Genomic DNA, 23,304 nt, shown 5'->3' on the forward strand with positions numbered 1-23,304 from the left:
TTTGTAGTATTTTTAAATTTGAAATATTTGGCTTATTTACATCCAAAGGCATTGATCTTCCAGTCTACTAACATAAGAGCCTCTATTTATTAGTTTGAATGTTTAAGTCACCATGTGATCCTGCCTCAATAAGGTCTTAAGTAGTAGACTAGTACTTCACTTACTCCCGTATTCACCATTGACCCTAACCCTCAGTCAGAGTTCAAAACAGGTTTTATGAGAACAACTCTAGGTTAGAGTCCAAAATTTCATTTCACCGTGTACGTAACTGCGAGTTACTCTAACCCAGAGTTAAGTAACTTTAACCTGAAGGTATTCCCGGTTAGAGTAACCGGGCATGCGCAGTAAACGAGTGTTTGCTCATTTACTTCGTTTTCTTCGTCGGTATTTTTTATATTTCTGCTCTTTTTCGTTTGATAATTTTAATTGTTTTGAATTTCGATTCTTATTTTGTATTTTTGACCTATAGATTTCCCCGGTTTGAGCAAACGCTGATATGAAGAAGGAGATTTTTTTATTTATTTATGTTTTCAAAAATAACACTTTTGATGTTCGGTTGCTTATGTTCAATGAGGTCAATTTTTCACTTGATGCAACTATAATTAATTTATATCTTTGCCTTGCCTTCAAAAAAATAGCATACCATAATATTGATAAAATGAAAATATATTAATAAAATGAAAATTAAATAACACTTTATTTTGATGCTCAGTTGCTTTTTTTATGTTAAATAAGATCCTTTTTTTACTAGATGTAACTATAATTAATTTATATCAAATAAATGCTTATTAATAAAATGAAAATTAAATTTTCTTGAGTTAATATCTTCTACAGAAGATACTATTTATATTTCTCAAATTATTATTAGCAGTCGTTACAGCACTGAAATAATTTTTCACTCGAAAAAAAAAGTTGTGGATAATAAAGATTGCGGCTTTAATAATTCAAATGAATAGTTTAAGTAAGAATATTGTAAATAATTTAACTAACTTTTACTTATTTTTTTTAAAGAAAGAAAACAATCGATACTTGAAATAAATATAAAATTTAAAAAATAATATAATTCATTAAATGTTTTTAGATTTCGATAATATCTATCGAGATGATAGATCTTGCACAAAAATAAAAATAGTTTAGAGTTGAACTTCCAAAATAATGTGCAATATTTAGATATGAAGATAACGAAAAGAATTTAAAAAAAATTTTTAATCCATAAAATAAAGCTATTAATTAAATTTAAAAATATATACATTATTTTAAATATATATTAGAAATTATGCTGAAATAAATATTACTTAATCAATGCAAATTTTGATCCGAGGTAACATTTTAACTACGCAATAATTTGCATCAAATAACTTTGCAAATCAGGAAATTTAGAATTTTATAAGCATAAAATAATCTGCTGAATATTTCAAAAAAATAGGATCATTTGGAAGAGATTTATTGCTTAAAACTATATGAAATTAAAATGCCCGTCTTTAGTTATAATTTTTTATATATAGCCTGACTACTTTATGACATATGGGGTATAATATATGTATATATATATATTATATAGCTGATATATTTCCATGTACAATTATCTAAATAATAAAATTTTTAAAGGCATAAAATTTTTTTTAAATTTTAAAGTTTCGGAATATTTGTTCCGATTATGACATTTTTCTTTAAAAAAATTGTTATCTTATTCACCATATCACCGACGTCGATTCTCTCTTATCATCAGCAGATGGCAGCACAATAGTAGTCATTTATAACTTCTGAATAATATGAATGTGTTGATTTATGCTTATCTGTACTAAGAAGTTTATTATATACAATTTCATTTAAAATTAAGAAGAAAAAAATAATTCTTCTCAATGGTTTAAGTTATCGATAATATGTTATGAAGGGGAAGAAAAAAAAAAGATTAAAAATACGCGCATAAGGATGATAATGATGTTAGCATAATCCCCTTGATCATAGTGTAAAATAAAAGTTTTAAATAATTGTGTGAAATAAAAGTATTTTTAATTGAATTTCAGTTACATTTCTATGGTTGCTTGCGGCTTTATGATATCCATAATAATAAATTATCTAAATTCATAATAATAAAGCTCGGATCCTTTTGCTCATCAATACAAGTCAGTTAGGAAAACGAAACTAAACATATTTTTTATTTGACCAGTAAAGGAGAGATTCAAATTTAATTACTCGATGCAATCTTTTTTTCTTCTTCTTTTAATAGAAATTTTTTATAAAAAAATAGCAACGAAAATTGAAAACAAACGCTGTTAATACGGCTATAAATCTACCGCCTGTAACTGCCGGTCAAGTAACCCGCAGTTGAGAAACCGACGGTCAAAAAATAATGGTGGAATCGCTTTTGAACTGTCGGTCAAAGTTTCCGAACCGGGGGTTTCGGAACTGGGAGTTACGCGCTAGGTCAGAGTCAACGGTGAATACGGGGGTTAAACATTACTGTAAATCCATAATGATTATACTGAGATATCTGCCATGATCATGCATCTTTGGCAGACATTAGAACTTTTTAGGAATGACTAGAAGTTAGTACAGACTTAGTGTGATTCTACAACAGTGGTTCCCAAACCTTTTTGACCCATGGACCCTTTTTATAGTCAAAACTTGCCCACGGACCCCCCAAGTGAAAAACTGCATATATGTACGGTATAAAAATTACAAATTTAAAAAAAAACATTTTGTTGAAATTATATCTTTTCTTTGAGATTTTAAGAGTGTATTTATGTCCGGCTCAATGTTTGTGAGCACTAATTTCTAATCATTTATTTATTTTTTTGTGATGAGGTTCATTACGGCACTGAAACTGAGAAAACAATATCCTTTTCTCAAGTTTTGTTTATTTAGAAAAAGTTTTGCAACAAACACAGTTTTACGATTTTAGTTTTGATTCAATTTAATTGCTCATCTTATAGTTTCAAATTAGTTTCGTCAAGTTTAGCAAATGTACTGAAAATACTTTCGCTGCAGCTTGTTATAAGTTAGCCAGAAAACCTTGGTATCTTCCTACCATTGCCGGAGCACCATCAGTAGCTCACTTTTCAAAAATGATATTAGTCAAGGGTATAGCTTTTAATTCAGTCAATAGCGTTTCACCTTTCGTATTGCTTTCCAAACATTCAGCAAATAACAATTTTCGGTAAAATTTTTATTCTTTTACATATCTTACATAAGCTAAAAGTAAAAGCTTCGTTTCCTGGATAAATGGACTCGCCAAGCTGTATAGAAAATTCAGATATTTTTAAGTACTCACATAAAGAAATTTCTACGCACTGAGATATTTTGTCAATCCTTCTTTGTACATTAGTATTACTCCGCAGAATTCTTTTTACAATGTTAAAAGCTTGTTTGTGCTAAAAGGTGAGTATTATCTCACTTACAGCTAGTAAAATAAGTTCTTGAATGGTGTGAGGCTTTCCGGACTTTGCAATCATGTAATATATAGAAACATGCGAAACTATGAGAAACATGCAATCCATCGTCCCCTCGTTTAGATGTTGTCCCTATAAGTTGTTGCAGTGACGATGTTTTCAGATATTTTTCTTTGACTGTTTGAAAAATAGTTAAATCTTTATTTTTCTTGTCACTATGGATTTTTATCAATTGTTCGTTAAGCTCGGAATGTTTCATTTAATCACTTGTTATAGTTTTATTACATGGAAGACACATTGTTAAAGTACTATTTCCTGGTGAAGAAATAAAGACATACTTCAAATATTCAACACTGTATTTTCGGCGTTTTTTCTTCGACTCATTCAAACTGTTATCTCTTAAAAGGGAACGAAAGATATAAGAACATTTGTAAATCAACTGTTTAATTTGTAACAAACGTCTGTTAATAATTATAAGCATTCACCTTTATTTATAGTTTACTTGGGACATAAAAATCGCTACTATTTTATTTATCTTAATTTCTGTAATAATAAAAACGAATCACAATTTTATTATTTTACATTAAACCACACGCGGACCCCCTAAATCAGTTTTTATTTTTCACGGACCCCTGGGGGTCCATATGGACCACTTTGGGAAACACTGCTCTACAGTAAGTCACAGTCACTGATTTAACATAAAATGGTTTTTTACCAGTCATATATCTCAGTTACTTAGAAGAATTTAGTTGTAAATTGTTAAGGGTATAAAACTCACTACAAAGCACTACTCGGGTTGTTTAATTTTGATAAGTTACTCATTTTTGATATCAAGTGACCACTTAAATGTTATAGTAAAATATATAAATACCTAATGTACTGAGTAGTTGTGAAAAATATGTTTTAATGAGCTTTTATATGAATTAAGGCTAAATTAGTGGTCTTCACTCCACATTTTGTGCACATAGGCAAGTCAAAAGTAAACATACTTCATGGTGATCAATTGAAAACTACAGTTCAAAGGTACTTTTGGCTGACATTACTATGTTACTTAATAATTAAAACTTGAAACACAATTAAAGAAACTTAGAAGTTTTTAAAATAAGCAACATTTGATATACATAATACTATATACAAATTTATTAAAATACATTTAGATCACATCTTTGCTTATTTTTTTTGTACAAAAGTATGAAATAGTACTACCCAGCAGTACTTCCAGCAGTATTACTTATTCCATTTCTTTTCAATCTATAACATGTAAAAATAAATGCAACACATTCCATTCATTTGAAGAATAACACAACTTCATTTTGAAGAGTTAACTTTGTTTCTATGCTTTCTCGTAGTTCTCAGATCATGTTTCGCTGAATGGCGTTTTATTGAAGCTCATATCAAACTTTGTGGTCGATCTGGTATCCGAGGAGGTATCATCGGTTGTACTCGCCTGAAAGACAATCAATACTTTTGTAACAATTTTTCAAACATTATGTAATGAAATGTAAAATAACAATGAAAACTAAATAGTTTTCTAAATGGGTTTCTTGGTGTATTCCACCTGTAATGTAAATATTTTCACTTTTGTTAAACTAGTAAAGCAAATTAAAAAAAATAGTTATGAACGAAAAACAAAAATTCTAAGCGAGTGTTTTCATTTGATTAAAATTGCAAGCTAGCAAAAATCATGGTAATCATTATTTCCTATCATGCAATCATAATTTTTAAACAATTAAAAATGAATAGTCTAAATTTGAATTCTTACTTATTACTTACTTAATTCTTACTTACTTACGTCTTTAGTATCATAACCTATTGAAAATATTTCTCCCTCATTTGCACTCAAACAGTCAGCTAAAAAGTCAGTTTTCTGTATTTCTCCACATCTTTAGAACTATTTAAGCAAATCAAAAATTTTTGCACATAATTTATAAAACTCGTTTTTCTATAAATAAAATACAATAAGATAACATGTTTGTTTGAAAATAATTAATACATTTTTTTAAAAGGATCTTTATTTATATAATAATATATACGAAGATCCTTTAAAAAAATTCTAAATAATATTTATAAATATTATAATGATTGAAAAATTATTAAATTGCATATCTGCCGATTCTAATTTTTTAAGAAGAAGAAGAAGAAGATTTACTATAAAGTTGCAGAAGAAATGATTTTAAATGCAGAAGACTTCATACGTTTTTAATTTTTTATTCCGTACTCAAATCAACAGTACAGTTATTGTAATATAAGGTGCCTCAAATGGAACATAGTTTTTTAGCTCAAACAGATCCAAAATAAAAGATATATCCCTTTTTTCTACTATCAGATACTCAGCATCTTATAGTTTTCACTAGTTAATGATCTGCAATATCGATCTGGCAAAAACACAGTACAAATTCTATGTCATTTGTATGAGCAAAGTGCGAGTATGAGTATAGAGTTCTTGGAAGGTTCAAATTTTAATGTATATTTTTTAAACGAAGTTTTCAGGCTCAATGCAGAAAATGGGGTATAAATGCAGACTGGTAGACAGTTATGGACTTATAGAGTGCACATATTCTCTACCTATTTTTAAGTTACATAATTTTTGAATTATGTAAGAAACAGGTGGAATAGTTTTTGGGTAATTTCATTTCAAAAAGTAATTTTAAATTTTATTTCTCAATAAAGTGAGAAATGGAAGTAATAAAATTCTGAGTGATAAAATTTTAATAAAGGGACATTTTTAAATGTTCATTTCTCAAGAACTATTCAACCAATTCCATTTAAATTTTGTTACTTAAAATTACTAAATTCAAAATGAAGTCGAAATATTTTAACCCTTATTAAATTAAATATAAAATAATTTCAAAAAATTATTTTTTAAAGAAATTATCTTTGGATAAATTTTTATAATTGCGTGCAAAATGTTCTATTCACTGATATAGTTATAGTTCTAAAAAAAAAAACAAAGGAAAAAAAAAACATTAATTCTGACTGTTTTCCTGACTAAACTATTGGTACTCTCCCTCACATTTTTTGAGGGTTGTAACTGTGAAGGTTTTTAACAAGAATGGTATGCTTTTGAGAAAGTAGAGTTTTGTGTTTATTTTATAATTGATCAGTCATATTCAGCTCATTTTGATGTCATAAAACAATCTGTCAAAATTTTTTTAAAAAAAAATATTCTGACTTTTTTTTTTTATTTAAATATTTTTTAACCTAAATTAAAAAGAAAAAAAAAATTGACCTTAAGCTTCCTGCAAGTGGTTGCTTTCTCAGGGTGGTCACTCAAATCAGATTTCAAATTTCCCTGATTTTTCCAGGTTTTCCAGATAAAAATCTTAAAATTTCCAGGTTTCAGTTTATTTTTTCTTATAAAGTGAGGGATGTGTGTACAAGAAAAGTGTCTATATTATAAAATATTTTATTCAAAATGATATTTTTTTAACTTATCATCTTGAAAAAAGTAATTTATTTTGACAATTTGGCAAGATTTTTTATTCATTTTTTAATGTTTTGGTACAAAATTTTGAATCAAAAATCATATATTGACCAACAAAAGAGAAAAATTAAATATTAATATATAGTGAGTTCTTAAAAAAACCTTTTTTTAAAATTAAAATATGTTATAAAAAGTTAAAATGAAATAGAAAAAATTAGCATTAATGCAACAATTTAATTTGTCGACAAACACTGCTGTTAGCGACTATAAAAAAAAAAAAAAAAATGCGTGATTGGTTGGTTTGCTGAGAAAAGATAATTTCACAGATTTCTTTTAATGGGAATACAAAAACTTTCAGAAAAAGAGTGCAATATAAAATCTATTATTATTAAATTATGACCAACTAATTTTTGGAGAATTTTATACAGTTAAAAATACGAAAACATTTTGTCAAAATGGAAAAAAATTACCACGAAAGCATCGGAACAAACTTGAGCCATAAATGGATTCAGCCCAAGGACAGGATTTAAAAACAGAAGCTAATATCCTAATCCCTTCTTCCACCTCCACCACGAACTTTCCTAAATTGCACAGTCCCATAGCGGTCAAAGGTTTCTACATTCGTTTAGCAACAGTGGGAGAATTTCATGTGGCATTCTAGTTTAACAGAGCTGTAATGGAGCAAATTTTGATGTAAGCATTGCTAAGTTGATGATATTTCAACTGCTTGGAGATACATTTCCGTCTCAAAAAAGGGGGTACGGGAATAATGGATGAAATAATTTAAATTAAGAAAATTAGTAAATTATTTAAATTAGTAAAATTAAAAAAATTATCAACAAAAAAAAAAAATTCCAGCTTTTCTTTAAAATTCCCCGATTTTTCCAGGTTCATATCCAAATTTCCCTGATTTTTCCAGGTTTTTTTCAGTTTAAAAAAATTCCCTGATAATTCCAGTGTTTCAAGGTGGGTGGCCACCCTGTTTCTGCATGACACATTAGTTGTCTTCCCTGTTATCCAATCCAGTAAGTCTAATGATGTTAAAAGAAAAATTTACGTTCCCGGAGGCTTTATGTTTTGCTGCATAAGCTGAAGGTGCGCCCATAGCAAAACCCATTAGTTGTGCATTATTTAAATTTTTTATATTCACAATTCTACAAAGATAAAATGGTTATTACATTAAATTATTGTAATTATAAAGGTTTATATTGTAAAATCTTTCTTTTCGGGCAAATTCACTTGTTAAACATGCAAAAGATCAACTTTTAATAAATTTATAATCAAAATTAAGGTTGAACAAATACTTCATTACCCAATTTAAAAAAATTATTTGGATATGTATATAGAAACAACATACCAAAAATTCATGTTTTCTGCACATGAACTAAAATTGATTATGTGAAGGTGTATCAATGTCATATTAAAACGTATGAAAACTTCATTTAATTTTGAAAATAATTTAGAACTAAAGTATAGCGAAAATCCAATTTCTGAAAAAAATTTAACCTGAAAAATCTCTTATTTTGCTTTCAGTTATAATATACTCTAAATTTTGTGAAAAATCATAATTTAAGATAGAGTGCTTTTTTTCACTGAGTAGGCTCAGATTTAAATTGTGGTTATGAATTAGTATGAGTAACTGATGAATTCATCTTGGTCATAATTACAAACAATTAATCATGGCTATAATTACAAACAATTGCTGGAATTAAGTTATGTGATTTGAAATATGCATACAACAGCATAGCTGCCTAAGTAAAAAAGGAAAGAAAATCCAGTATATTTTAAAAAAGAATTTAAATTTCCTGCTAACTGCAAGTATAAATATTTTAAACACAGGGAGTTTGAAATGTTTTTTTAGTCAGTAAAATTCAAAAATTATATTATACTAATAACTATAAATTTTGAAGCAATATTTTTTTTATTTATGACTGATATTACCAGTGATTCCGCTAGAACTTGGAAACTGCAGGTCCTTTTTTACTGAGAGTAGATCCGTATTTATAATTATGCAAATCTCCCATTTAAAGATATAGTACATAAATATTTCGTGATTACGAAAAAAAAAATGTGATTGGTAATTGATTCAGTAAAAACATAACAAAGATTTAAAACCAGAATTTCTCTATCAATCGTCCTTTAGCGATCAAAATCAAGTGATTTTTTTTTCAAAAAATATTTAGACACACTATTTTCTTTTTGATATATAGTTGTTCATTATGCTATATATATATAATTTAGAATAGTACTTTGCTGAAGGTAAGATAAAACAAGCATCACTTTAAAGTAAACAATATGTATGTTTTTAAAATGAGAAAATAACATTATTAAAAGGTTATAAATTTTTAAAAATTACAAAATTTTATGTTAAATAATTTGAATTTCAAATGATACTTCAAAATTAAAAAAAAAAAAAAAAGTTAAAGTAGAAAAAGAAGGGAGAAAGAAAGTCTTCAAGATCAAATATATATATGAGTATAAGTATAAATGATCTGTGATATTAAGAAGACTATATATTTTCTACCCCTTAATCCATTATCATAAATTAGTCATATTTCTTGAACTAATGATCAATTTTATAAAAATACTTTAAAATTTCTTTTAAAGTTATTTTGCTTAAAGAAAAAAAAAGGAAGCTCCGAATGAAAGTGAAATTCTTTTCTATTCTTTATAGAGAATTATATTTTCTAAGACCTAACTGGTTTAGGTAAATTAATATTAAGTCTAGAGCAAGCTAACATTTTTAATAATATATTTTTCTCAAACTTGTTACTGTATTCTTAAAATGTAGTAATCTAATATGTGACTGTCAGTTTAATTTTCTTGTTGTTGTTGATTTTTCTTACATTAATTTATTTTGACTAAATTTCAAAACATACAATATTTAAAGTCTGTAATATTTTCATCTTTCATAAAATATAAATGAATAATCTTAAAATTAATGTTGGACAGTTTTTAGTAAAAATAAAAATGATTATCAAGAAAAAAAAATTGAACAAATAATTAACTTACCAATTTTTAAAGATTTATTCAAATATTTTAAAACTACACAGTTAATTTATATGATAAATAGTATACAAGTATAATAAAAAACAGAGCAATTGTAAATTTTATATGAATCAATTCACTTTTTCACTTATTTATATTAAGTAGAGCAAAATAGACATTATGAGAGAGTAATACAATTTATCGCAAATTATTAGGCACTTGCTTTGGATGGTATAAATTTTAAAGCATAAAATGGACAATGTTCAAGCATTAGATTAAATATTGGATTTATAATAGCCTAGCAAAGTCATAAATAATTTTTATTGATAATTCAGTAATAAACTGAATTTAACAGCATGATCTTAGGTATAAAAAATGCAATTAAATTGAACGTCATGGTTTTTAAGAACATGATGTATATTGAATATTATACAGAAAATACTGAATTGTAATCATTGCAAAATACTGTTTAGGACCCCAAATACAGAACACGCAGAACAGGTGATATGACATTTTAGAACTTTTCAGGCTTTGGGCATAGAATTAAAATAACAATAACTTAACACAACACACAGAGAAAAAATACGTATTTAAAATATAAAGATGCCAATATATTCTTAATAATAGAATTATTTTTAACTTGACATTTGGTTTTAGTTGCATAAAATGTTCATGTTTTTCTTCGGTTAACAGTGTCTGTAGTTTATAGTTAACAGTTTCATATTCTGAATTAGATTTGGGGTCATATACTGTATTATTTATTGGTAGGTGTAATACAAAAATACCGTTTTATTACATTAATAAGAGATTTGTTATGAAAACATCACACAAAGTTATGATTTTAATAAGATTTTTTATAATAGAGAAGTTGATAATTTAATAGTTTTGAAAACAAGTAAGATACTCCAAGTGCCACTCTCCAATCAAGCTTATTTTTTATGTCTTTCTAAAAATTGGACTTGAGAGTAAAAATCTAATTCTGAACCTCTAAATCTAGTCTAATTTTTAAAAATCGAGTCTTTGTAAAAATCAAACAAGACTTTTAGTGTACAAAATAAAGAAAAGAGTTGAAAAAAATTGAAAACAATCCATGATTTTTCGTCAAAAGATGAATACAAATTCCAATGGTGGAACTATTGAGACCACTATAATTTGACTTGAAACACTGTAAAGTAAATTATCAGCAGTTTCCTGGAATAGCAATTGAATTGCTATGCTGTTCATTATACATTCTCTGTACACATTTTAATTCATTCCCTGTTTAATTATTACCTACTTTATTAACAATTTCTATAAAATCTATAAAATAGAGACACATAAATGAACGAACTGGTGAAAATATGCACTGGTAAAATTTTTTAAGTTACTGATCCTTTGGACCAGTGATTAAATTTTCCTCATTTTCACTCCTGCTAATAATGGGAGAAAGCGCTTCTGTTAGCTCAATTCATTTCTTATTGATCCTTGATTTCACAAAATACTTTTTTTTAAACTTCAAAAATTTCTTAAAGACTTTAGATTCTTAATTAATTCTATAGTTGCTATAATCAGTATTTAACAACGAAGTCAATGATTTACATAATAAGATGTGTGGGAAGTTAATGATGTGGTGGTACTAGATAACTCTATTTTCGCAAAATTGTTCTGGAAACTTATTGAATCCATATTGGAATAATATTTAAATATAATTTTAATTAAAGAATTAATATTTTATTTTTAAGAATTATCCTAGTATCAAAATCAATAAATTTACAAAATTTAGATAACTTTGCAAGTAACACTTGAGGTACCTTTGTTGTAAGTTAATAAGACACTTAAAACAATTTAAATGAGTTGAAATACATATCACTTAAATCGTGATTCAGACATTCTTTTATAGACACAAATATTGGTAATACTGAAAGGGTAAACAATTTTAATTAAAAATTATTAATTTACGGCTTAAAATTTTTCTTAATTAAATATATATACATTATTTATTTCCATTAAGCTTTAAAAACTTTCTAAAGAAAAAGAAGATATTTTTAACTTTCTTGTATTAACTCTCATTTTTTGCTTAAGCAAAATAAATGACTAACTATTTTATTTGAATTGCAATAATTATCACAGCTTATCATAACTGTAAATGTCTGCATATCAAAAAGTTCAAGGACAGCTGAGATTTTGCAGCATATATATAGATATATATATATACCTGAAATTGAGTATTTTATATGCAAATAATTGCTTTACAATATAACAATTGAATTGTTATTTATTTTTTAAATTTTTATCCATTTTAAAATTTTTGCTTCTAATATTAATTCTTTACTTACAATACCTTGTTAGGAAAAATCACAATCACATGACGCTAATAATGGTCAGAAAATGTTTTAACTTAATTGGGAAGAATTAATCAGTTAAATAAGTAATTGAAAATTAACATTTTAAACACACACGAATATGAAAAATAATCATTTCAAAAAGCAATTATCTCCCATACATATTATTACTCTAATATTGTTATTAAGAGATTAATAATAGTTAAGAGATTAATAACAATATTAGAGTAGAAAGATTCTATAGAATCACTGAGAGTTTAAGACTACAAAAAAATGTAGTAAAAAATCAAAATCGATTAAAAAATAGATAAAAGCAACATTTTTCACTACAAGCTTCAATATGTAAATTATAATACTTGTTATTAAAGCCTCCAAAAAAAAAAATTTAATTGTACACTACCTAAAGCTTTACAAATAGTATTTAACAAGAACTAATGCTGTATACATAAAAATTTTGATTAAATTCAAATTAGAATAAAACAGTATGTACAATAATTAATTATTGCTTAGATGGACGTTTAAGTATCACTTTGAATTTTAAAAAAAATTTTAAGCTTTTTTATTAATCAAGCTCAACAAACTTTGAGTCAGATAACAACTTTAAGTCTCAACAGTTTTGCAGTAAAAAATAGTTAATTTTTTCATACTAACATTAAGGAGTATTGCACAAAATTTAATTAATAGTTTGATTACACAAAAGAGAGATAGTCTATCATTTTTAAATTTCTTTTTAAGCAGTTAATTCAGCTTAAAAAAGATATAGTGTGAATGTAGCACACAAAAATAAGCATTTATAGACAGCGAGTAAAGGTATATACAAATATATCGACAGATATATTTAAAAACAATCTCTAGATGTGGTTCAGGGAAAACACTTTGTAAAATATGTAACTTGAAAATACAAACAAAATGAAAAAAGTATGAACATAGAACGAAAAATATGAGTAATAAAGAATCACATATTAAAGACATATGAGATTCTTAAATACATTTTTACAAGTTGGTAAAAAAAAAAAAAAAAAACAATTACTGAAAAAAGATAATTACTACTATTACTAGAAGTAAAAGCTTGAACTACAATTTTTCAGACTAACTCATAATCTCAACTTGCTAATTTGTTATTTAATGACAATTTAATTTTGAATATTTATAAATAACCACATTCATCATACAAGTATGCATTATCTCAAACCAAAGACATATCGATAAACCAGAGCAGTGCCTGCTCAGTCCATAAAATTACTACTAATAAAAAAAATAAATAATGATTCCTTCCTCTACTCACTGATTTAAGTTTCTGTTACATAAAAATCATATATTTATTAGAAAACATGTATATAGTGTAAATACTGGGGATAAAAAATTGCATTATCAATAAACTAAAAGATAACCAGAGATGGGATTCAAATGTTATAGAAAACCATAACATTTGAATAATTTTTATAATTTTTTGGGGGATAAATTAATTTAAAAATAGAAGAATAACATCAATTAAAATTTTTTTTAAACAAGTATCAAGAATTAAGCATATTTAAATTATCTAGATTATATAATTTTGGAATAAATTTTTAAATATTTATAATTAAAGAAAAAGTCTGCAGTGCAAATTTGATCAGCATATATTAACACATTAGCTGCCATAAGACAAGTTAGTTGTGAATCAGTTTTCCGTGTGTTTGGGCCGCAAGACATGGTTGAGGTGTCTCAGACAACCCAGTATATCTGGATCTACCAAAAAGGGATCCAAAAAGATAAAATCCCTTACTGGATTCGGTGCTAAATTGTTCAGGCTCATTGCCCGATAAGAATTCATCCATCAATTTTTTGAGGTAACCTTGTTCTCTTTGTAGTCGGCCATGCATAATGTTCACTTCAAACTGATCAAGTTTGTAATGATTGTTGTTAGAAAATTCCAGAACAGTCGCCCCGGAACAGATACCATTGCAGGCAGTGGTGAGGCGTGCTTTTTGATGAGACGCGTAAGGCATGACTTATAAAAAAACAAGCCAAAATATAAAAAACATCATTTCCGAGTTATACCGAATTTTATTTCACAATTACAAGTAAAAAAAGGACTCGGCTGAGGCGACACTATTTTTCTAACATTGTGGCAGCTAACACGTTAAAACGAATTCAAATAAAAAGAAATGTTGTATGAAACATTAATAAATGCGAAATTCATCACAAAAAATATTTTAACTTTGAAAAATTATTAAAAGAAGCTATGTTTTCAAGCATTTCAAAAAAATTTTAAGTGCACATGCATACTGGCTGAATCCCATCACTATTCATAGCTAAATAACCTAAAAACGAAAGCCTAAAAGATAAAACCTAAATATTTTAACACATAAATAGCTTTAGTTTCTACTACTTAAAAGGTTACGAAAATTGAGCCATACAAAAACACAAAGAAATCAAGACATTTCATTATAATTAAATCAAGAAAAAGTTTTCAAAAATAAAATAATAAATAGGATTATTCAATAGGAATGTTAATATAGCAGAAATATTCAAATATTTTTTTATATAAAATAACACAAACATGGATAAACGCATTATTTTAGAAGATAAAGCAGCTAACAAGCACAACGTAAGATCATTAGACAGAGCAGTTATGAATAACTAACAGAAAACAAAGACAAGATGATATCATGCATGTTATATTCTACATAAAATACATTATTAATGCTGGGGTGGTTGCAAAATGTTTACCTTATTTATCCACAATTTCAATTTGTTTCAATAAAAAACCAACCTATAATATGCATTACAAATATCCCTAAGACTATTTTTTAATCTAGTTCTATCATTTTATATTTGAACATTCAAGTTCAAACATTTATTATTATTTCAGTCATAGTTTTAATTTTTTTAAGTGAATCAAATTTTGAATTGATCATATAATTTTGTATAATTTTATGAAATTTTAATATTATTTTATTTCTCAAATCTAGGAATATAACATTATAATCATTACAAATATAGGAATATAACAATATTTAGGTATTAGTTTTATGGAATTTAAATTGTTTTCTTATGATTATTAGGGGCATCCATAGGGCACTTCACGGATTTACAGATGTCAAATTTTTTTTTTTTGTTGCTACATATCTTAATTTCATTAAGTAAAATATTGCAAAAAATAGTAGGTAAAACACGAAAACTTTAATAATTTATCTAAAATAATCTTATCTCCACAGATCTTATAATACATAAATATAGAAACAATATATAAAGGCAAGTATGTTTTTCAAATTTTTTTCGTTTAACAGTGATATAAATTTAAATCAAAATTATATCACTGTTTCAATAAATTCCCTCTTTCTTAAATAAAAAATATATATAGAAAAAAAAAATTTTTTTTTTTGAAATTCTTTAAAGAAATTAGAAATGTTACTATCATTATTATTATTTTTCCTAAAAGAAGGATATGTTAAAAATTTGTTTAGAATTTTCTTTTTAGTACATCTATTTGCTTTAGTATGTATGTAGCTATTAACATGAAATAATGTAACTGTAATTAACTTAGTAAGCCTTACAAATTGCTATTTGAAAGAAATATTCTTGAAGACAATTTGATTAAAATAATTTTATTATTGTTTTTAAAATTCAAAACAATTTAAAATTACTTAATAAGTGTATGTACATAATAATTAAATTGTATGCAAAAACATTGAGGAAAAAAAAAAAAATCAGTCGTAGGAAGAATAAATTCCTTTCTTATTTCAGAACATATCTTTGAATAACATAATCACCGGTTCAGCATGAATAAAAAAGTAGTTTGCACACACCCCAGAAAATAAAACAAGAACATTGATTAGTTATAAATATTAGTCAGCTGTTTGAGTGAAGCACAAAGTACACATTGTTAGTGGAGCACAGATGGAAGACATCAAGGACGAGGGGGAATGGAGGGAGCATTTCCACCAGAGCCACGTCTAGTACATAAAAAAACAAACAAAAGCTCACTACGAGTTCAAATTACGAAGAAAAAAAATGCAATATGAATTTTAATAGACTGTATTAGGAAAAGATTGATTATATTAGAAATTTTGAGAAAGCCAAAAATATGTACAGAAATTTTTGTTTACAGTTTTATTTATAAAAATTAATTTTTTTTAAAAATAACATTTATTCAAGAGGCGGCAATTAACTGAAGTTTAAATAATTTTCTCTTAAAGAAAATAAAAAAAAAAAAACTTGACTTTCGCAGGCTGATTCCTAACAACTATTGATATACTATTGTATTTTGTTTCCTGACAGCTATTTTTTCTCTCCCATAAAATTGAAAATAAATTTAGTATGAAAATAGTTTTTTATTTAACAAAATTCAGTGACTAAAAAGCAAAAAAACTTATCACCATTTTCCTTGCAAAGAATTTTTCATACCATTGCTTTAAAATTGATTTGAAAACTGCATTGCCATGCAATAGATGATAGTAAGATGGATATATGTTGCGCATAAAGTCTTTAACCAAATTACAACAATTGAAATCGAATCAAAAGAATCCAATAATCACATTCAACATATAGATTAATGGCTAAAAATTTTATAAAAAAAAATGAATGAAAAAAAAATTGGAATAAGAAATATTTTTAAAAATAAAAATACATTATTTTATGATTATTATGGTTACTAAAAATTATAATACCACATAAATTACGTATTAAATTTTAAAGCTTTATTATTAACTTTTATAAAACTATCACAGATAAAAATCAACATATTAAAAAAAAATAACAAAGTGCAATATAAAATAATTAAGAATGGATCTAGAGAGGAAAAACTTCTACATGGTGCGTAGCCAAATTATTCAACAAAAAATAAGCACCTTTTAAGCACTGAAATAATATTTTTAAGCACTTTTCAAGCACTCAAATAATATTATTAAGCACTTTAAAAATATATCATAAATAGGTAGGGTTGGAAAGATTTTGACAATTGACGGTTTTAATCGTCATGTCAAAAAAAAAAAAAAAAAAAAAAAAAAAAAAAAAAAAAAAAACCTTTTGGCATTGTTTTAGACAATAGTCAAAATTTTTGAATCATGTAAATCGAATGGCGTTTTTATACGCTACGGACTGACGATACGCCGAAATAGATTGGGGTTGAATTAATTGTGAATATGTTGAATTGAACAATGTGAACAGTGTCTTTCAGCATAATTTGTAGCACAAATTAACATGGTAAAGGAAAATTTTTATTTTAGAAAAGGGAAAATTAAGCACTTTTTAAAAACACCAAAAGAAAAAAACACCTTCAAGGGCTTTTAAAAAACGAAAGTAAGCACCTTTAACAGGGTGCGTAGCCAAATTATTCAACAAAAAATAAACACTTAAAAAATATTTTTAAGCACTTTAAAAAAATATCATAATTAGGCAGGGTTGGAAAGTTTTCGACAATTGACGGTTTTATCTTGTTTTAACTGTCATGCCAAAAAAAAAAAAAAAAAAAAAAAAAAATTTTTATTGTTTTTTACAATTGTCAAAAATCATGAAATTTTGAATCATGGATAACAAATGGCGTTTTTATATGCTGCAGACTGACAATACGCTGAAATAGATTGGGTTGAATTAATTGTGAAAACGTTGAATAGCACAATGTGAACTGTGTCTTTTTGCATAATTCGGAGCTATAATCAACATAGTAAAGGAAAAATCTCATTTTGAAAAAGGGAAAATTAAGCACCTTTTAAGAACACTCAATGAAAAAAGCACCTTTAAGGGCTTTTACAAAATGAAAATAAGCACCTTTAAGCATTTTTAAAAACGCTACGCACCCTGTTTAAGCACTTTTTAAAAACGCTACCACCCTGTTCTATGGTCTTTAGAGGTTGTCAAATAAACAAAATGCATAGAAGGTACACATCATTTGTTTCATGCAGTGTTCAGGAATGGGCACTGAACATGGTTTTGGATCCATGTACAAGGTAATCTAGATCCATTCCTGATAATGCAAAATAAAATAATACATACGTTGGTATAAGGGGTGGAGGTAGACCACCAGGTACAACTCTGGGGGGAGCAGCAGGAGGAGGTCGATTAGGACCAGCTGGTTCAGGTCTATTTGGCAGAAATGGAGCATTACGATTAACTGGTGGTGGAGGTGGTGCTCGAGACGTGGGATTTCTTCTTTGAGTACTGTTTAAAGAAAGATTTGATAAGTTATAAACAGATTTAATATTAGAATAAATAAAAACAAGTGTTGGTTTTGGCAAATTTTTATGCTGCTTAACGAAAACTGATAAAAAAAAAATATGGATCCATGAAATAGAATAATAAAATAATAATTGAGGTTTTTGGTTATAGGTTACAAATTGTTTTATAAATATCTTTACTAACTGAATTGTCTCTCCACTGTTTTACTTTCCTTCTTTACCCATTTCATTTATTCATAAATAATAATTTTCAAGGGTTGTCATAGTAACGTTGAATTGCACAAATGAACTGATTGCTGCCTAGTAATCTATGTTAGGTAAAGTCAATATCTTCTCGACAGAAACTAAGCCAGATTCATAAACATTAAAAATAATTCTGCCAAGAAACAATAAAGTAACTAGTACCAACAAAATTACTTGTAATAATTCAGTTTTACAAATGATTCTTAAAATATTCTTACATTGCTAATTAATAAAATTAAAAACTATTACTAAACATATTACAGCAAAAATGAAAATTTTTTTGGTCAAGCAGTTGATTTAGGGTTGCTAGGATTAAAGTTACCTGTTTAGATCAACATAGTCTGTTCAGTTCAAAATTTTCAAAGATTTTAAACTTTAATGAATAAGTGAATTTGCAGATAAAAGTATTTATGAATCAAAAATCAAATTAAGCAACAAATTTCTATCTCTTCTTTCTTTTTTTCAATCCTTTTTTTATTTTATTTATTATAATTATTAGCAACTTTATGATAAATTTTTTTTTGATTTAATTGCGGTATTAAAAAAGTAAGGTAATAATAAAATTTCAAGTTTATTTATTCAAGTCTGTCAATCATTCAGATTACATAAGTTATGAGGGTACTAAATTTTCTAGAATGAAATAACTCTGGAAGATAAAATAGATATTGCTTAGGAATAGATACATGAAACCAACAGTTTTATTCTATCGTCAACTAAATGCTATGTTCTTACCCAGGTGACTCAGGTGGTGGTACCCAATCATCTTTAACAGGGGGTGGTAAAGGTTGGTAAGTTGTTTTCATTGAAACATCCCCAATAATATATAAAGCCTCTTTACACGCTTGGTAAAGTCTCATAATATCTTCCCTTTTGCGACATTCTTCTGCAGATTCTTCCATTAGCTGGGACTGTAGAATAATAAATAATAACATTTATATCTAAAGCCAGCATACTATAATTTCTTTGATTGAAATATATATTTTCAAAATAAGAAAATAAAAATTATCATATTTTAAAAAATGTTAAGATTCCCAACTTTATGGTGTAAAAAAAAATGAGGTATGCTGAAGCAGTCATCTGTACTATTTGAATCTTCTTAATCATAACTTTTTACATTTGAGCAGTTTATTAATAAGCATTGAGTGCTTCTGCAGTATATATTTGCCTTAAAACGTATAACATGCATTTTTTTTTAATTACATGAGAGGAGTAGGACATGGAATAGCTTACTCTCTCTAAATATGTATTTAAAGCTATTGAAAATGTATAATTACTTAAAAAAAATGAAAACTATAAAATATGTTTGATTATGAGCCAGGAAACTAGTTTATTGAGCTCATGCGAGACTGACATAATAACTGAGGACTGTAATGTGGATTTCATTTTAATCCTGATAATACTGTTATTGATAGGGCCTAATTTTATAAAAGCTGTACTTTTAGAACATGTATTAATAATAAATCAGGAAGAAGAAAAACTACAGATTTAGTAAATTGTCTTTTCCAGTTTAGTAAATTATCTAGACAAACTTCAGAAAAAGTAACTGCATCTAATTTTGCAATCAGGCAAAGTGAGAAAATATTGTGAGGAACATAAATTTTTATTTGTAAATCATACACCCCTAAACCTAAGGGTATTATTTGTACAGAAGTAATTTATAATGTTGGTCAGAAGCCTTAGCATTTGCAATAATTAATTATCATAGTAAAGGTAGGCTTTTGAGCTATAAATATTAAAATTTAATGTGTGAAAATGTGATAATTTGGTCAAAAGCTAATAATTCTTATTTTGTAGAATTTGCACAATTTTTTTATAACTGGTAAAAACCAAAATGCTTCTGAATTATAAAATTTTTGCTGTACTTATAGATAATGCAATCAGTTTTACTCGGGGGAGGGGGGTTAATGTTCAATAGTGAAAATAAATTTAGCAATAAGCAAGCGGACAAAAACAAGTTAAAATATATTTTAAACAGTATTAAAACATTATATAAGATTTAAAACATAGATTCAAATCATTTAATTGCTGTCCATGCAGATTTGAAAAAAATAAAATATTGGGTTGAGACTTAGGACACTTGATTACCATGAACTTTCGAAATGATATCATTTATAATTTTTCACTCAAACTATTTCTTTAGCTATGCATATTTCTCCTATTTTATTTTAAAAATTAATTAAACTCGAATGCTTTTAAAAAAGTATTAATATTACATTAAATGAAGTACATTTTATTAAGAAATAAACATCTGTAATTGATTTTTGATTTTTAAGTATATATAAAAGTAAAAATATGGTTATCAGAAAACTAAATTCTGTAAATTGTTTCCACGTTTTCTCACAGTAAAAATATTATTTGAATTAGGAACAATAATAACACAAATAAAATTAATTTTAAACACACAAACTTACCTGATCACAAGATGCATATAAATTAGCTAACAGGTCTGTATATATAAAATTTTTGGTCTGTAAGAAAGTAAAAAAATTAATACATCAAAATAGATAAGATTTCTATACAGACATATAGTACTTATTTTAATGGACAGATGGAAAAATCATTGAATATGATCCTAGATATATTTAGCTTATGTTCTAATTATTACATTGACAACAAGTTTTTTTTTCTTCTTTTAAATTTAGTTGCTCAGGTGCCATTAGAAATTTTTTTTCACAAAGCCCTTCAATTAAGAAATAAGTTTTTGTGTAAGACTAAACAACAATTTGAATGTCGCAATTTTCACAATTATTTGATTAATATAGTGGATCCAATTAAGTTGCAAACATTTTCTTTTGATTTTTTTTGTTATTACTATATGTTAGACATGGAAACTCATGGTTTAAGATATCTCACCATTGTACATTTTTCTTGCATTTGAACACAATTAGATAACAAATCTTAGTTTTATACATTTAAAATATTTAATTACTATTATTCAATTGCTATATATTTATCTTTGAATAGACTATTACTAAAAAATTTCTTTATTAATTCAATTCTTCTTCAAAAAAAAAAGAACTACTTTCATTAAATACTGAGTATTATTTATAGCTAAATGCATAATAAATTTGGACAAATGATCCCGAATTTCTTTTTTGTAATCACCCAACTAAATTTTATTTACTAACTCAACTCTTTATTAAAATAAAACATTCATTAAATATACCATACCACATTATTAAATATGATTTACATCATTTATATTAAAAAAAAAAATGTGGCTCAATATTTCTTTAATATGATCTTTATGTATGACTGAACTATATTTTCTTTAACTCTTCAATAAAATAAACTTTCATTAAATAAGACTTACATCATTTATAGTTAAATGCATAATAAATTTGGGCACAAGATCTCTAAAAGTTTTTGTTATGATCCTCATGTATGACTCCACTAAATTTCTAATAGTTTCAACTTGACGTTCCAGTTGAGGGTCCATTGATGACATGTTTTCAGTGTCTTCAACATCCCCATTTTGTTGAGATCGTTCAGGATAGACGCCTGCCCTTAAGAAAGAAGCTTTCCAGCTGTCAAGTTCTTCCTGGCTTTCACAAGATAGCCCTAACTGCTTGTTATCTTTGTAAACATTCCTGCTTAAAAGAAAATTTTTCAATAATTAAAACACAAAACAGAAAGTTAAGCATTAGCAGCTTGAACATCACATTTTTTTAAAAAACAAGACAATAAAAAATAAATTATAGTTGAATGAATCATAGTCAACACAGCAGTTTGAGCAACAGAGTTTTTTTAGAAATGTTTAACTTTTCTCGAACCTTATGTTCATTCATACCACAGGGATGAGATTTGAAAAAACCCCCAAAAAGCTGAAGATAGAAAAGTGAAAAGACACCTTTATGTTCAAAAACACTTTTAAAATAACTGAAAAAATATCTAAAATTTGAGCAAAAAAAAAAGTATGAAGGAAGCAGTTATTAACGTCTTAGTAAAAATATTGAATGCAAGATTTTATTTATTTATTTAAATTGTGTGAATATGAATTCAATGTGCAAAATTTAAATCAGGCGAATACTAATCTCGATATTTAATTTTAAAATCATGTGAATATGATTCAAGGATGACTTACTTTAAAATCCCGTGACTATGAATATTAATGTTTGATTTTAAAATAAGGCAAATAAGAATTCCAATGTATAATTTTTAGATCACTTGAAAATAACTAATAATAATGGCTTTTAAATCGGGTGAATATGAAGCGCGATACCTGATAAGAAAATTGTGAAAATACAAAACACGATCTTAATTCGTGTAAACAGGAACAGAGTTGTGTGATTTCAAATTGCGTTTGCATTAGTAGGAAAAAGCATGAAAATTAATCTTTTTCCCCCCTTTGGAATTTGAAAAAGAAAAACTTTTTTGAAAAAGCAGATTTTCTTCTATTTTAGTAATAAAAGAATTAAACTTTCAGATATCTGATATTATAATCTCTTCTCCATGTAGTGTAAATGTTAGCATGTCTGACTTTACAATTATAATACAACTTGCTTTCTCTGGTGAACAGAGATAGTCACCTTTTTAATATGCAGAATTTTAAATATCAAGAATTTATGAAATAATTTATTAAAAATCAATACAATAAGAATATATTACACCAGTAATGGTAGATTATTTTCATCTCTTGCATGTTGCCACTTTTGGTAGATTTAACAAAAATTATAAGAGAGTAGAGAATAAAAGGGTATTGTTTCGTAGTTTGGCATATTCATTGGTGTCAACTTGTAGGCCCATGAAGTAAAACTTTTCTTAGTGGTAGCCACATT

General features: G+C 26.4%; 1 protein-coding gene across 5 annotated transcripts in view; it reads right to left on the reverse strand.

The window, feature by feature from the left end:
- Positions 1–4,510: 4,510 nt before the first annotated feature.
- LOC107449885 (dynamin) overlaps positions 4,511–23,304 on the reverse strand; it is a 54,958-nt gene continuing 36,164 nt past the window's right edge. The window contains exons 15-20 of one of the 5 annotated variants that reach the window (XM_071184245.2): positions 21,840–22,119; positions 20,938–20,994; positions 19,259–19,434; positions 18,102–18,266; positions 4,781–4,839; positions 4,673–4,743 (exon numbers count right to left, since the gene is read on the reverse strand). In XM_071184245.2, coding sequence (XP_071040346.2) covers positions 4,782–4,839; positions 18,102–18,266; positions 19,259–19,434; positions 20,938–20,994; positions 21,840–22,119 — 736 coding nt within the window. In that variant the 3' untranslated portion in view covers positions 4,673–4,743; position 4,781. Of the gene's footprint in view, positions 4,840–15,576; positions 16,064–18,101; positions 18,267–19,258; positions 19,435–20,937; positions 20,995–21,839; positions 22,120–23,304 lie in introns of those variants that run through there. The other 4 variants (XM_043043669.3, XM_043043667.3, XM_071184246.2 and 1 more) reach the window with 4 other exon arrangements.

Source organism: Parasteatoda tepidariorum, chromosome 10 (genome assembly GCF_982258835.1).
Source record: "Parasteatoda tepidariorum strain Cologne lab strain chromosome 10, Ptep-v5.0, whole genome shotgun sequence".
Taxonomy (NCBI): domain Eukaryota; kingdom Metazoa; phylum Arthropoda; class Arachnida; order Araneae; family Theridiidae; genus Parasteatoda; species Parasteatoda tepidariorum.